The sequence below is a fragment of the Astatotilapia calliptera genome, chromosome 7 (genome assembly GCF_900246225.1).
Source record: "Astatotilapia calliptera chromosome 7, fAstCal1.2, whole genome shotgun sequence".
Lineage (NCBI taxonomy): Eukaryota > Metazoa > Chordata > Actinopteri > Cichliformes > Cichlidae > Astatotilapia > Astatotilapia calliptera.
This window is the reverse complement of record NC_039308.1, coordinates 55,652,047-55,666,508: the sequence shown is the minus strand read 5'-3', so window position 1 is coordinate 55,666,508 and position 14,462 is coordinate 55,652,047. Positions and strand designations below refer to the sequence as shown.

The 14,462-nt window shown below is 41.0% G+C and overlaps 1 protein-coding gene across 6 annotated transcripts in view; it reads right to left on the bottom strand.

Moving 5' to 3' along the window:
- tln2b (talin 2b) overlaps positions 1 to 14,462 on the bottom strand; it is a 93,213-nt gene that overhangs the window by 41,873 nt on the left and 36,878 nt on the right. For all 6 annotated transcript variants that reach the window (XM_026175915.1, XM_026175917.1, XM_026175918.1 and 3 more), the window contains 8 exons: positions 10,879 to 11,055; positions 10,694 to 10,791; positions 10,376 to 10,505; positions 9,568 to 9,723; positions 8,982 to 9,124; positions 1,250 to 1,377; positions 890 to 953; positions 625 to 729 (listed from right to left, as the gene is read on the bottom strand). In XM_026175915.1, the coding sequence (XP_026031700.1) occupies positions 625 to 729; positions 890 to 953; positions 1,250 to 1,377; positions 8,982 to 9,124; positions 9,568 to 9,723; positions 10,376 to 10,505; positions 10,694 to 10,791; positions 10,879 to 11,014 (960 nt within the window). In that variant the 5' untranslated portion in view covers positions 11,015 to 11,055. The remainder of the gene's footprint in view (positions 1 to 624; positions 730 to 889; positions 954 to 1,249; positions 1,378 to 8,981; positions 9,125 to 9,567; positions 9,724 to 10,375; positions 10,506 to 10,693; positions 10,792 to 10,878; positions 11,056 to 14,462) is intronic.

The window sequence follows — 14,462 nt, the reverse complement described above, 5'->3', positions numbered from 1 at the left end:
CCTCTTTCCTGCAAGTCCGTAGCCAAATGGGCCGCTGTCAGAGAGCTTTAATAATACCTGCTGCAACTTTATCCCATTCACATGCTGCACTTCCATTCCACTTTTGTGTTTGCCAAAGCAGAACAGAGCAGAATTGCTATTGTCACAAGTATTTCACAGCGCTGAACTCCAAGCGCACACGCTTCCACTCCGATTCTGACTCTGATTTGTTGTGATAATGGGGCTTTTTGGTGTTTTCAGCAAGCTCTCATTCCTGTGTGACAACACTCTGCATATTGGGGCAGCTTTCTGGTCGTAGCTGCCACTCTTTAGAACAAAAGCATTGCATGCCTGTATCATTAAATTAACATTTGTTTTAGGTTTTAGTTTCATATCGCTGGACTGCATTTTTTAATAGCACATTTAGTAACAACGGGGAAAGAAACAAATACACCAGTTTAGCCAGATTATTTAAAGCTTTACTTAAATAAGTTAAATCTAAAAGGTATAACAATCCCTCATCAACTGTAACTTATGAAAGACCCAATTACAATTAACCTTATTTTGTGAGAAGGTGAGGATATTTTTATTTTAATTGTATAAAAATGTATTTTTTGGGGGGGGAAAAAGCCTGCTAACGCTTACCTTCACGAGAAAGAAGGACACTCCATATGTCTGGAGGGACCTAGCAAGCTTCACATACTTTACTTTTCCTTCTATCTCAGACATCTCTCCACAGTTTTTATGTTCCTGGAAAACAACAGTTACATTTCCAACTTAAACCTATCAGTACATATGTAAATATGCTTGAAATGTCATGTACTGGCTGTTATGAAAGTATTTTACACCTCAACAGAGAACACACAAAACACTTTTTGCATGCTGCCTTTGAGAAGTGTAATGTACATACTTGGAATATTTTCTTCTCGGCCCCTCTCTGCTTGATATACTCTTTAGGTAGGAACTCCTTCAGGCTACGGAGACAAATGACATTTTAACTGGTTTCAGCTACAGGCATTTCCTTTTTCTAACATACCTCTAATTATGAGGTCATTTTTGCCTTACTGCCTACATATCAGGAAACAGTTGTAACAGCTGACATCACCCCTGAGCTTTCCATGGGAGGAAATCCCTGAAGTAACAACCATTACTGATGGAAGGGAATAGCTACCATACAGCTGAAATAAGCCTGTGTATAAAAGTACAGCATGTGCTAAACAAGTATTCTGAATCTTCGTATCAAGGCATCTTCTTCATAATAAAAACTTACTCCAGGAATCCAGGCTTGTGCTTGTGCTCCACGTGGGGTCCGAACTGGATCTGAGCCTGGATCCCCGCAAACTCACATGCTTTATCAAAGGAGACAGGGTGGGATCCATTCAATATATCATCTCTAGCCTGGAGGAGACATGAAAAGAGGTATGGGTGGATAAGTGTAAGGCAGTAACACACATCCAGGAAATAGACCACGAAGACACGGGAATGCTCCACAATTCACCCAAACAGAGCTCTCCAATGAACAATTCATTGTGCGCTTTGCGTGCACTGTAGCATCAAGAATGAAGTCTTCTAAGTGACTAAGTGCATTTCTAGAGAATATACATCATATCTCAGACTAAGGCACACAGGGGAGCCAAATAAAATTTGTTTGTGACAATGAAAGCAATTCTGGCGGCTTTCAAATGTAACAGTTTCAAGTATTTGTCATCACACTCAGTTATGTGTTATTAAAAAGGAAAGGATATCGCAAAAATGCACCAGTTTTTCACAGTACCCGTCTGCATCACAGAATGGTCCTCAGTATGGTGTTAAGCAATCTAATGAAGGATTTTTTTTTTTAACCCTTATGTCTGTTTGGTGCTACTGAGATGTCATTTATGATTCAATACATTTTCAGGCTCTTTATAATATGTATACCTTTTAGGGTGACACAGAAGCAGAAGCCTTTCTGTATAATGCTTGTACCTGTGTGCTCCAGGGGGCAGTCAGCTTTGCCCCCTGCTCTCTCTCTTTCGAGTTCACTGTAGCAAATTTAATCGCCGCAAAGCTGAGAGGCCTTGCTGGTGATAGAGGCTCCATCCATGCTCTTAGCATTAGCATATCAGTACACAGCGTGGACTTGATACATTCTTACGTCCCATTACATCAATGAAACACTAAGCAGCAGCTCACTGCTGTAATGAGAACAACAATCTCCTCTACTCACAATCAAGTCTTTTCCCAAGTGCAATTCACTGTGGAGTACATAAGCTCTTGCTGGACACAGAAGACACTCTAAAATTAGCCCTCACACATGCCATTCACTCCGCTACACACTGTTCACTGTACACCGAGTTTTCCTTCGACCAGTTGGTTCACAAGTATTTAGAAAAAATATTTAGGTGGCAATTGCACCAGACGATCATGGAGAGGTATTACAATGTGTAAAGCATAGTTCATCCATCCATCCATGTGTGTGTGTGTACTGGTATTTATTAAGTAAATAACAAATTCATGTTTTTATACCTAATTTTGAGTGGGTATGTACACTGGAGTTGTCTGATAAGTCAGAAATTAATCAAGCGTAACATTAAACAACTAAAAGAAGTAATTAATTAGAAAATAATAAGATGCTTTACAGTTTTTTCTGCTATTTTGTAAAACGGTAAATTTGAAAATTCATTCATAACAACCATAATTATATTTTAGCATTAAAAATATACATTTCATTAGACGTTGCGCATTCTGGTTGATTAATCGTTAAAGAAACATAAAAAAATAATCTTGCTAATTATTTTTTGCTGTTAATTTAGAACAGCTGTGGCATGCACATGGTATTTCATTTATGTTTTTATTTAATTTTTCTTTAAACAAAATCTGATTTAGAAAAACTTAATGGGGTTTCATATCAGTGGATACTAAACCCTTACTTAAATGAAAGTGAAGGTTGACTGCAAATCCAAAGTATGCTCTTCACTGTTCCTCAACGCAATGAGATAAGGGAGTCAATATTCAGCAGAGTAAATGTAACAGCTGTCACTCAGCCAGAAACCAAAGTGGGTTCATCCTCAATTGCTGTTTTGGCTCAGAAATGATGGCTCGACTCTCAAATAATCATCAATCAGAATATTACTGTTGGATAATATAACTTGTATAGTGAGGTAAATATCTGGTGTCACTGTATTCAATGTAAATACAGCATGCTGTTTAGCCTGTAGTCGTTTCATTGTGTACGTGCATTACTGGAAATTGACAGGCACACAGCTGCATGTGAGCTAGTGATGGCAAATTATGAATGAAGCTGATTTTTATGCATTTCATTACTAGTTTTATACTTTCTGTAAGAGCTGACCATTGATAAAGAATTAATTGACAGTGGCTGATTTCAGATTAATGGTCACATTAGGCACAGAACCAGTCGGATAAATATTATACCATATTTGTAAAAAGGCAACAGAGTGAAGACAGACCCCGAATTTCTCGAAGCAGATATGGTAAGTGATACAAGAACTGGTTTTAGTGAAGCACAAGACATCAGAAGCTGTGACACATACAGCCTGAGGCAACAACGCTGAGGTCAACTGTTCCACTCTGGCCAAGCAGAGCAGACAGCACACATAGCCCCAAAAATAAATGATGGCAAAGGTATATAGTCAAATAGCAGTGCTTGACTGAAATATTAAAACCAGTTAAAAATAATGGATTCCTTTTTCCTCTTCTCTTTCTATATGTATTGTGCGGTAAAGGTTGAATTGACCCCTAAAATATCAGCATTATAACTGTGTTACATCCTGTAGAATATCAAGTCCTGAAGACAAATTCTTAACCTGACCCTGTGCTGAAATATGCCAACTTTTGACACATGTAATACATCTGATTAAGTGATCAAGGGTTAAATGTAAAAGCAAAACTCAGTGGGTGATACTATTGCTATGGAGATTTATGCTGGTTTTAGGATAAATACAAAGGGAGCGGTCAAGTGGTAAAGAAGATTACTCTTTTACTGGCAGAGCTTTCATTAATGTTTGTGTGAGAGTGCGTGTGCGCGCGCGTGTGTGTGTGGGCATAATAGGGTGTTTGAGTTTGAAATCATGTAAGCTTAAAATCATGAATACATATATGAGATCACTGCAAATATGCAGGAGGGTCCTGTCAAATAGTGACCAGCAATGATGTCATGAACTACATGAACAGTTACACAATAATAGTACAGAGTTTCTAAGAATTGCTGGAATTATGAATGACAGAGGGCGAAGAGGAACATTTGTAGGCTAAAAAAAATTCAAAAAGGAACACTGAGAAAGAGCAAGAGCAGCCTGTGGTATGATCCACTCTTCTGGCTGTGTTCGGTCTTTTTAACACAATGACAAATTAGAGCTCCTGCCTTGTGCCGAGCCAAGTGCGTGCGCGCGTCTGTGTGTGTGTGTGTGTGTGTGTGTGTGTGTGTGTGTGTGTGTGTGTGTGTGTGTGTGTGTGTGTGTGTGTGTGTGAGTGAGTGAGTGAGTGAGTGAGTGAGTGAGTGAGAGAGAGAGAGAGAGAGAGAGAGAGAGAGAGAGAGAACGCGGGAAAGATAGATGGGGGAGGGCAAGGGCAGGGGGCGGAGTTGTTATTGTGAAAGGAAATATGAGCCTGTGTTGAGAGGAGAGCATGATACACACAGTGTTGTAATGTGTGCCAGGGTAACAGGGTGGGGATGTATGCGACTGTCAGAATGTGTAAGCGATGGAAAGGGAGTGGAGACAGAGAAACTGCAAAATAAGGAAATGGAGGGTACAAAAAAATAGAGGCAACAACAGGAACAGACAGATAGAAGGGAGGAGAGCATCTGTAGCAGACAGAGAGGGTGGATGGCAGGATGTCAATTCTGAACATATTCAAGAACTTCCAAGGAAGGAGGAACTGAAAAGACGGGAGAGTCAAATATAAATAACTATATATGTATAGATACATTTCAGCTGCGATATACATCTCTGCTGCTTTCAGAGATTATGCATTTTTGTGAGGGGGAGCATCCAATGCATTAACACTACTCTCGAGCTCTCCCTCAATCTCAGAGGGTACATCTGTACAGTATGTGTGTTTGTCTGGGCACTCCACACCCTGCTGTTCATCTCCAGATGTCAGTGGGGGGATTTCCTCCCTACTGGCTAGTGATGTGTTTCTGGAGTACATGTCTGTATATAGAAAAACATGTTTATTTGTTATTTGTTTACAATTAAAAGGTGATTTAAAGCTGCAATAATCAATATTTCATAGAAATAGTGGATTTTTAATAAAAGCCTTGTTTGTAGTGACAAACCCTGACAGGCTCTGTAGTTCCATTCAGCTTAATGGAGCATTTTAGCTTCTTTTAATTCCCTGTTTTGTTTTATACTGTGTGCGAATACTCTGCTTTTGATTTACGCTCGCTGCTCTCATCAGTGAAAGCATTTAGCATCAGCGTACATGCATGCTGATACCAGAGCCATTCCCCGAGCTGCTTCACGTCCTATTAATTCCATTGTACGGAAATTGGCGGCATTTTGTCCAGAGGCTTGCAGCGCAGTCCCTCAGTAAACAGGAGTGAAGGGAGTTAAATAAATAATAATTTCTTTGTGCAAAAAGGGCTACAGTTTATTTCATATTTAGCAAATGTACACCTAATCTTTAGAATTAAAATAAACCAAACAATGCTAATCTCATTTTGTTTGTTTTGGTCTGACAGGAAAACCGAAATTTGCACATAAAACCTTATCATTCTTGTAACGGATGAACGGTTGCTTAAGGAATTAACACATGACTTCTGTCGACAACACATGATGTGTAATGTACTTGCATTTAGGCGAAAGTGCTAGCCACTGCACTCCAGTGGTATGCAAATGTTAGGTGTATAATTATGTAGCATGTACAACATGCTGTTGCTTGTCTAATGTGTGAAACCTAAATGGCTCATCCCATAAAGTGGTTTGTAGTGTCCCTGATAGAAAAAGAAAGGTATTTTATTAGTTTAAAATACTGTAAAAAATCTCAAACTTGAGCTATACTGCCTTAATCACATCTCTCCAGTTTTTTAATCCCATGAATGTTACATTTCATAGGGGGCACTACAGTGCTGCAGTGGTTAGCACTGTGTTCTCAAGAAGGTCTTGGGTTTGAATATACAGTGGCTTGCAAAAGTATTCGGCCCCCTTGAACTTTTCCACATTTTGTCACATTACAGCCACAAACATGAATCAATTTTATTGGAATTCCACGTGAAAGACCAACACAAAGTGGTGTACACGTGAGAAGTGGGAAAAAAAAATCATACATGATTCCAAACATTTTTTACAAATAAATAACTGCAAAGTGGGTATTCAGCCCCCTTTGGTCTGAGTGCAGTCAGTTGCCCATAGACATTGCCTGATGAGTGCTAATGACTAAATAGAGTGCACTTGTGTGTAATCTAATGTCAGTACAAATACAGCTGCCCTGTGACGGCCTCAGAGGTTGTCTAAGAGAATATTGGGAGCAACAACACCATGAAGTCCAAAGAACACATCAGACAGGTCAGGGTTAAAGTTATTGAGAAATTTAAAGCAGGCTTAGGCTACAAAAAGATTTCCCAAGCCTTGAACATCCCACGGAGCACTGTTCAAGCGATCATTCAGAAATGGAGGGAGTATGGCACAACTGTAAACCTACCAAGACAAGGCCGTCCACCTGGACGAGCTGCAGAGATCTACAGCTCAAGTGGGGGAATCTGTCCATAGGACAACTATTAGTCGTGCACTGCACAAAGTTGGCCTTTATGGAAGAGTGGCAAGAAGAAAGCCATTGTTAACAGAAAACCATAAGAAGTCTCGTTTGCAGTTTGCCACAAGCCATGTGGGGGACACAGCAAACCTGTGGAAGAAGGTGCTCTGGTCAGATGAGACCAAAATGGAACTTTTTGGCCAAAATGCAAAACGCTATGTGTGGCGGAAAACTAACACTGCACATCACTCTGAGCACACCATCCCCACTGTCAAATATAGTGGTGGCAGCATCATGCTCTGGGGGTGCTTCTCTTCAACAGGGACAGGGAAGCTGGTCAGAGTTGATGGGAAGATGGATGGAGCCAAATACAGGGCAATCTTGGAAGAAAACCTCTTGGAGTCTGCAAAAAACTTGAGACTGGGGCGGAGGTTCACCTTCCAGCAGGACAACGACCCTAAACATAAAGCCAGGGCAACAATGAAATGGTTTAAGTCAAAACATATCCATGAGTTAGAATGGCCCAGTCAAAGTCCAGATCTAAATCCAATCGAGAATCTGTGGCAAGATCTGAAAACGCTGTCCATCTAATCTGACTGAGCTGGAGCTGTTTTGCAAAGAAGCAAGGATTTCAGTCTCTACATGTGCAAAGCTGGTAGAGACATACCCTAAAAGACTGGCAGGTGTAATTGCATCAAAAGGTGGTTCTACAAAGTATTGACTCAGGGGGCTGAATAATTACGCACACCCCACTTTTCAGTTTTTTATTTGTAAAAAATATTTGGAATCATGTATGATTTTCATTGTCTGTGAAGGTTCTCAGTCATCCAGGTCATCGTAGTCAAAGGAGCTTGCAAAGAAAAGTGTCTGGACTTCTTTAAGTTGCTTGAAGACGTTTCACCTCTCATCCGAGAAGCTTCTTCAGTTCTAAGGTCAAATGGTGGGGAGTCCCAGATTTAAACCTAGTGGGAGTATCCCCCCAAAGAGGGACAAAAGGACCCCCTGATGATCCTCTAATAGCCTGAGCCAAGGTGGGAAACTGGGCGTGGGTCCCAATCAGCCAGAGTTTCAGGTGAGCTCATTGTGAAACCTGGGCCCACCTTATCATGCGAATTCCTGAGGTCAGATGGCCCAGGATGTGAGTGGGCGTTAAGGCGTCTGGGAAGGGAACTCAAAACTGGATTATAGATGGCAGAGAGTTGGTGTCGTAAACCCCCGCCTCTGTTCAAAGATGGTCGCTCACAGTGGACATAGATGGCTCTTTCACTCCTCTTTCAAACCATCTGTCCTCTCTGTCCAAAATGTGAACATTGGCATCCTCGAAAGAGTGTCCTTTATCCTTAAGATGCAGATGGACAGCTGAGTCTTGTCCTGTGGAGGTGGCTCTTCTGTGTTGTGCCATGCGCTTGTGAAGTGGCTGTTTGGTCTCTCCAATGTAGAGGTCTGGGCATTCCTCGCTGCACTGTACAGCATACACCACATTTTTGAGTTCCCTCCCCAGACGCCTTAACGCCCACTCACATCCTGGGCCATTCATTCCACTTCTCACGTGTACACCACTATGTATTGGTCTTTCACGTGGAATTCCAATAAAATTGATTCATGTCTGTGACTGTAATGTGACAAAATGTGGAAAAGTTCAAGGGGGCCGAATACTTTTGCCAGCCACTGTACTGGGAGGGTTGGGAGTCTGCTTGTTCTCCTGGTTTCGTTAACTGGCAATTCTAAATTGGCTGTAGGTGTGAATATGAGTGGTTATCTATCTGTGTTAGCTTTGTGACAGAGTAGCGACCTGTCCAACATGCACCTTGGCTTTTGCCCTACGACAGCTGGGATAGGCTCCAGCCTGCCTTAAATGAATTGGATAAGTGGAAGAAAGTGAATGGATGGATAGAGCTCTATCAGACCGTATTCATTATGCATTGTGAGCAATGCCAAGCAAACAGAAAGTTCTGAATAACTCTGTCCTACTACTATTTATAACTTTTTCTGCCGCAGACATTAGCCAAACAAAAATATTACTTTCATCATCCGGTGATCAAACTTTCCGTGTTGTTGTGCTGTTGTATTGTAAGAGCGAAGAAACAAGTCAAACCTGTCGGGACCACATCTAAGCTAACCACATTTCAGTCTGTCGGGGCCTGGTCAGAAGTTACAGGCACAAAGACGACACAGTTATTGGGTCCTGTGTCTGAAATATTTCATATGCTTGGTTATTATGGGCCTTACATTGGGGGGGGGGTTCGGGTCTCTCTCTTATTGTTCTCTCTTTTGCTATCTTATTATAAAGATGTGTGTAACAGGTTTACCTGAACATAGAGCAGGTTTAGCTGAACAGGATCCCGTGAATCCACATTCTGGTCTGAATAGAAGAACTTGCGCCTGAGCAGTAGAGTCTCACTTTCCTCCACCCCCTGTTCTCTGAATGTCCTGCTGTGGTCCAGCCAGTTCACTGCCCAATCAATACACATGCTCCATTACTAAATACATCAAAATGAACAGGCATTCAGTTTTACAAAGATGTTACTAGAGGAGGATGGTAATAGTGAAATTAACCAGGGATTTTGAGAACTGCAGACCCGTCAGCTTTGACAAAAAATCTACCAAATTTAATACTGGGAAGTGAAAATCCTGACGGGCCGTGAAGAGTCTCATTTGCATTATTTTCTGCTGAGACGAAAGCTAGTTGAAGGTTGATTTATACATTTGCAAAAACATTTTTGGTGTCCTCTGGGGGAAAAAGATAACACAAAATTAATTAACTTTCATATGTCAATGCAATAAATTTGATTCGAGTGATAAAGTACACGTCCATATGATGGTGTTGAGTCAGATGGCTGCCGTAAAGCCATCAAGATTCCAGTAGCATTTTGGCTTTTTCAAGCTTGCACTCACAGTCGTCATCTGTGTGAAGTTTTGCTTTGAGCTTTTCCATCTTCCTTTCATCTCTCAGCAGCAGGGTCCTGTCTTTCTTCAGTGTCCCCATCCCATCCTCCTTCTTATCCTCTGGCACCTCTTGAATGAGGGAGTATTCCTCATAGTTGGTGATTCCTGAAAAGTTAGCCAGGGAGTTTTTTTTAGGAGGTGGAAATGCTTCAAGTAAGTGGTTCAATAATCACGACAGAGAAAAGCATCACTGCAATACTGTTGCAACTCTCTTTTTATCCATTTCTCTTTGCTTTGAAACAGAAGTTCAGGAAAGCTGGTATAGAGCCAGCAAAGTAAAATTGAAGCTGAAGAGGAGAAGAAGCCAAGCAGAAAGCCCTACTCTAAATAAACATTTTCCAATAAAGCTATCTGCCAGACACACATCCCTCTCTTCCTCACCCAATTAGGCATGGGAGCAGCTCATTGTAATTGAAATATACAGCTTAGGGAACACCTCTATGACAAAGAGTGACAGCATTTTCTGGGCATTAGGAAGAATACTTAAGTCGCTGATTAGAAACAAGCTTGTTTTATCCCGATGAATCATGTCCACATTGGTCTAAGCAAAACACGATTAGGACTTTATCAAGCATAGACAAATATGCTTTTCAAATACAAACTAAACAGCACATGATAACATAGTCTCCTAATGTAGCTGAAGATGAAGTCAGTGGTATGCCTTTGACTAAAAATAAAACAGAAGATGAATAATTTAAGCTTTGGGTGGTGGCATGACATGATTAATCTTCACCGAACTCATAGCACAGATACAAACCTATTCTACTGCATATGGTGACGAGCAGCTCGCCAACTGTTTTTGAGTCATCCACCATGATAGTTTTAATGGCACCATCCAGCATCTTGATCTTCTGTGGCCTTTGTTTCTTCTTATACTCCAAGACATCCTGAGAAAACAGCAAAGGAAACGCGATGACATCCACAGCCCTACTAATCATCCTCAGCCGTAAACTGCCGCTTCCAGCAAGCTGGGAGGAATAAGTGTCTCGGCTTCCACTAGAAAATATAGATCACTTTAAGGACCCATAACTGACACTGACAGTTCTCCACCCAGGACTATATGACTAAATCTTACTCCGTTTCGCAGCATGTAGTAATCCAGGGTTCTTCCAGACTCGAGCCAGATTCCTTTCCTGGGATCATCGTCAGACAGGAAGAGGCCATAATCCGAGGCTGAAACAGAAAAAGCAACAGAGAATACAAATGTAGAAGCCCATAAAGTTCCATTATGTAACTCGGCTTCACCAATCATCCTCCAACCTTGTCCTGTCTGGGCTTCAGGGACTCTCTCTCTGATGATTCTGCAGGCATCATACACAGGGGTGGACGGTTCAAACTGCATCGTCTTCACCACATTGCACTGGCGCACGCAAATCTTCAACGATAAGGCCACCATCTTGGTGGGTAGTATAACGGCCTTGCGACCGACCTATACTCCTGGAAGACACAGAAGGAGAGATTGTGAAGTCATATCAATGCTCCAATGTGTTTGCGTCTATGTCAACAGGTCATTATTAAAACGCGCTCTCCAACAACACTCAGGTCAAAACTGTGAAAAGGAAATCTCAGGGGCCGAATATAACACCTAAAGGCGCAGAACAAATCCTCACAATTACCTCCTGCGGGGGCATTTTTACCTGGAATTGAATGTGCATTGTGCTCTGCCTTAGCAGCTCATCATTTCTGAGTTGTTCTGATATTAAAGTGTTACCCCAAGAAGAGCTTCTGCCTGATTGCAGTATATGTAAAATTAGCTGAACTAAGGCAGGAAACATAACCTTTCAGGAGAAGAGCGCGGGGAAAAGAAGTGCAAATCTCTCTAATTGGCAAGAATAACGGAGACAAGTCAAAACACCCCCCACCCCTGCATCATTATTCTCACTTCTCCCTGTTCGCACTCTCCTCCGGAAGAAGACTTCAGTGTGAGACAAATCAGTGGGTGTCTTATCATTTACTGCTATTAGGGTGAGTCAATTCTGGTATTCTTAGGCGTGTGCAAAAAAAGGAAAGAGACTGAGTTCCTCCAGCTTTCCTTGACCTTCAATTTTACATAGAGATGAATGAAAAAATAAAACGACCTATAGCCTGGGTAGTTTATCGGCAATGGCCTGATAAATCCATTTAAACCTGGAGACATTCATACTGCTGATCTAAATATTATATATCCAGATATTTAGCTGAAAATCAAAAAGAGACACATTTATGCTCTGAATTAACACTTGACTATCTGATGTTTTTTTTGATTATATGTTCTAAAATGTACTGTGACACCAAAAGAATTTTTAGTATTTTATTCCATGGTTGAATATAAAGGCAAAAGTTCAAGTCTTCACACTGACAGGATTCAGACTTCAGCCACACTCGGAAACAATGAGTTTTTTTGTGCTGAGCCACAGTCCCCCTTTGAGTCGAAGCAGAGAAAGTCTGCGAAGTAAATTTTCTATAATGATGGCATGAATGAGACCGTCTGTGATGGAGCCTCTGTCATAGACGTGAGTTCCTCTCCAATAGCTCCTTTCCTTCTACGAGTTTTTCTTCAAACAAAGTGGAAAAGATGAGCACAAAGAAGAAGGGGTAATGGCGCCGCATGAGCTCTCCTCTATGCAGGCTGGTAGAGAAGTCCCACTGAGTTTTTGTCATCCAGCACTTCCACAGATACACTCTTCCAGACAAGCAGCAAGAGACCCCCAGACTGACGATACAGCAGGCTCCGTGGCATCTCCCACCACACGCTAAATATAAGGAGGGAGCAGAAAATGTTTGCATTTTTGTGGACGTTTCTCAAAACAGAGGCCGTCTCATCCAAAAAGCAACAGTTACCTGTGATGACAAATACTTTGTGGAGACTGGGTCTGCAGAAACAGTCGCTTTAGTAAGTTGTCAGTAGCATCGGTGACATCAGAGAGTAAGTAGTGCCGAAACCACATGATGAAATCCAGAAGGATAATGATAATCCCTGAGCTTACAGTAGTGTGAGAGAAAAATTTTTCACTTAGATCCTCATGCAAACACTCGAAAGCATTCAACACTTCTTCAGTTCTGCTTTCGAGAAAAGATGAGACAAAACTCACAGTCATGGTGAAAAGAAAGCACACGCTCTGTCAGTGAAAACTCATCCTGGATTTTACGAGGCCTTAAAATTAGGTCAGTGCAGCCTGAGACGAACAACGCCTGACATATCACACTGTCATCGTTTGTTTAACTAACATTAAGGCAAAATGGAAATGCACTGTGTAAAAAAATAAGTGCACCTCATGATTCAGTAACTTGTAGAATCACCTTTAGCAGCAGTAACTTGAACTAATTATTTTTTAAATTACTTAATAAGTCTTGCACATCATTGTGGAGGAATTTTGGCTCATTCTTCTTTGCAACATTGTTTCAGTTCATGGAGGTCTGCAGCCATTCATTTATGCAGAGCTCTTCTAAAATCTCGCCACAGAATTTCAATCAGGCTGAGGTCTGGAATTTGACTTTTCCCACGAATAATTTTTCTGATTGTAGAATAATTCACTTCAAATTGTTTTGAGATGGTCTTATAACCCTTCTCAGACTGATGGGCAGCAATTGATTCTATAAGATCACCGCTGATGTTTTTCCTCCTTGTCATTGTGTTAATCCACTCCTGAATGCTGCAGTAAGCAAAATGCCAAAACATCTGCTCTTACAGTTGTGGCGACGCTGATAATTACTTAATGATGTGGATCTGATTAACAGCACCTGGCTGCTACTTAACCCTTTAAATTCCTATTTATTCTCAGCAGTAAGGATGTGCATGGACTGCTCCTGAATTTTGGTTTAGATTGTATAATAATGACACAGTGTAATATGTCATGGGTCATCTGAAGTTGTATTTATCTAATTCCAAGACCCACTAAGGACCAGACCATACTTATATGTGTCCTGGTACATAAAACCTTAGAATTTAAGGAGGATATACTTTCCTTTTTTATCAAGACTGTGTGTGCCTCTCTGTTCAACCTCATATTCTTGTATTTTATCACGCTCACTAAAACAGCACGGTAGACAAACATTTCTGTAATTCCATCTCCCTTGACCATCACTAGTCCATCAGCAGAGTCCTGCATTAGATTAGGTTTGTTTGCTCCTGCAAATATTAAGACATGAAAATGGCCAAAGAGCAGCTTGCTGGGGAGTCTGAACGTGTACAATTCAATAGAGATGATGGAAGTCAGGAGCCATCTGGAGAGGATACAGCTCTAATGACTGACTGTAACACCAGCAGCAGAGCAGAACCTGAGAGCTACAACTGCTTGGATTATTGCACAAGTCTGTCACAGAACAACTGAGGAGGTGGCTAGACAGAAAACAATATTGGGCCTAATCAGACCTGATTTTATAAATGCTTCCAAACAAAATGAAAAACCTGACGCAGAATGAGGCTTAAAAGAAGTGCGAATGACAATCCTTGAAGGATAACGTAACACTACGGCACATTGCTCTCTGAAATGATTGCTTTAGGTTGACAAAACCTTCTGAAAAAGAAACAAAACAAAAAAAACACAAACTGTGGCACAATGATAAATATATATATATTTTATTCATTTACAATAGCTTTTTCTTTGAGTATAAAATATTTCCACACAGTGCAACAGGAGTTTCAAGGTCACTCCACTGCAACTTACAACACTGGAAAGACCGAAATTATTTCTTTGAATTTTTTTCTGCTGCATTTGTAGAAAAGTCACAGAAATAGGCATGCAGATGCAAACCACTCTTATTCTACTTACACAATCAGCAGCTATTACTGTGAGCATAAAAAACAGCCACTCTGGGATAAAAGGTAGATTACAGGGCAACTCTAAACTAAGCACTGCTATTGT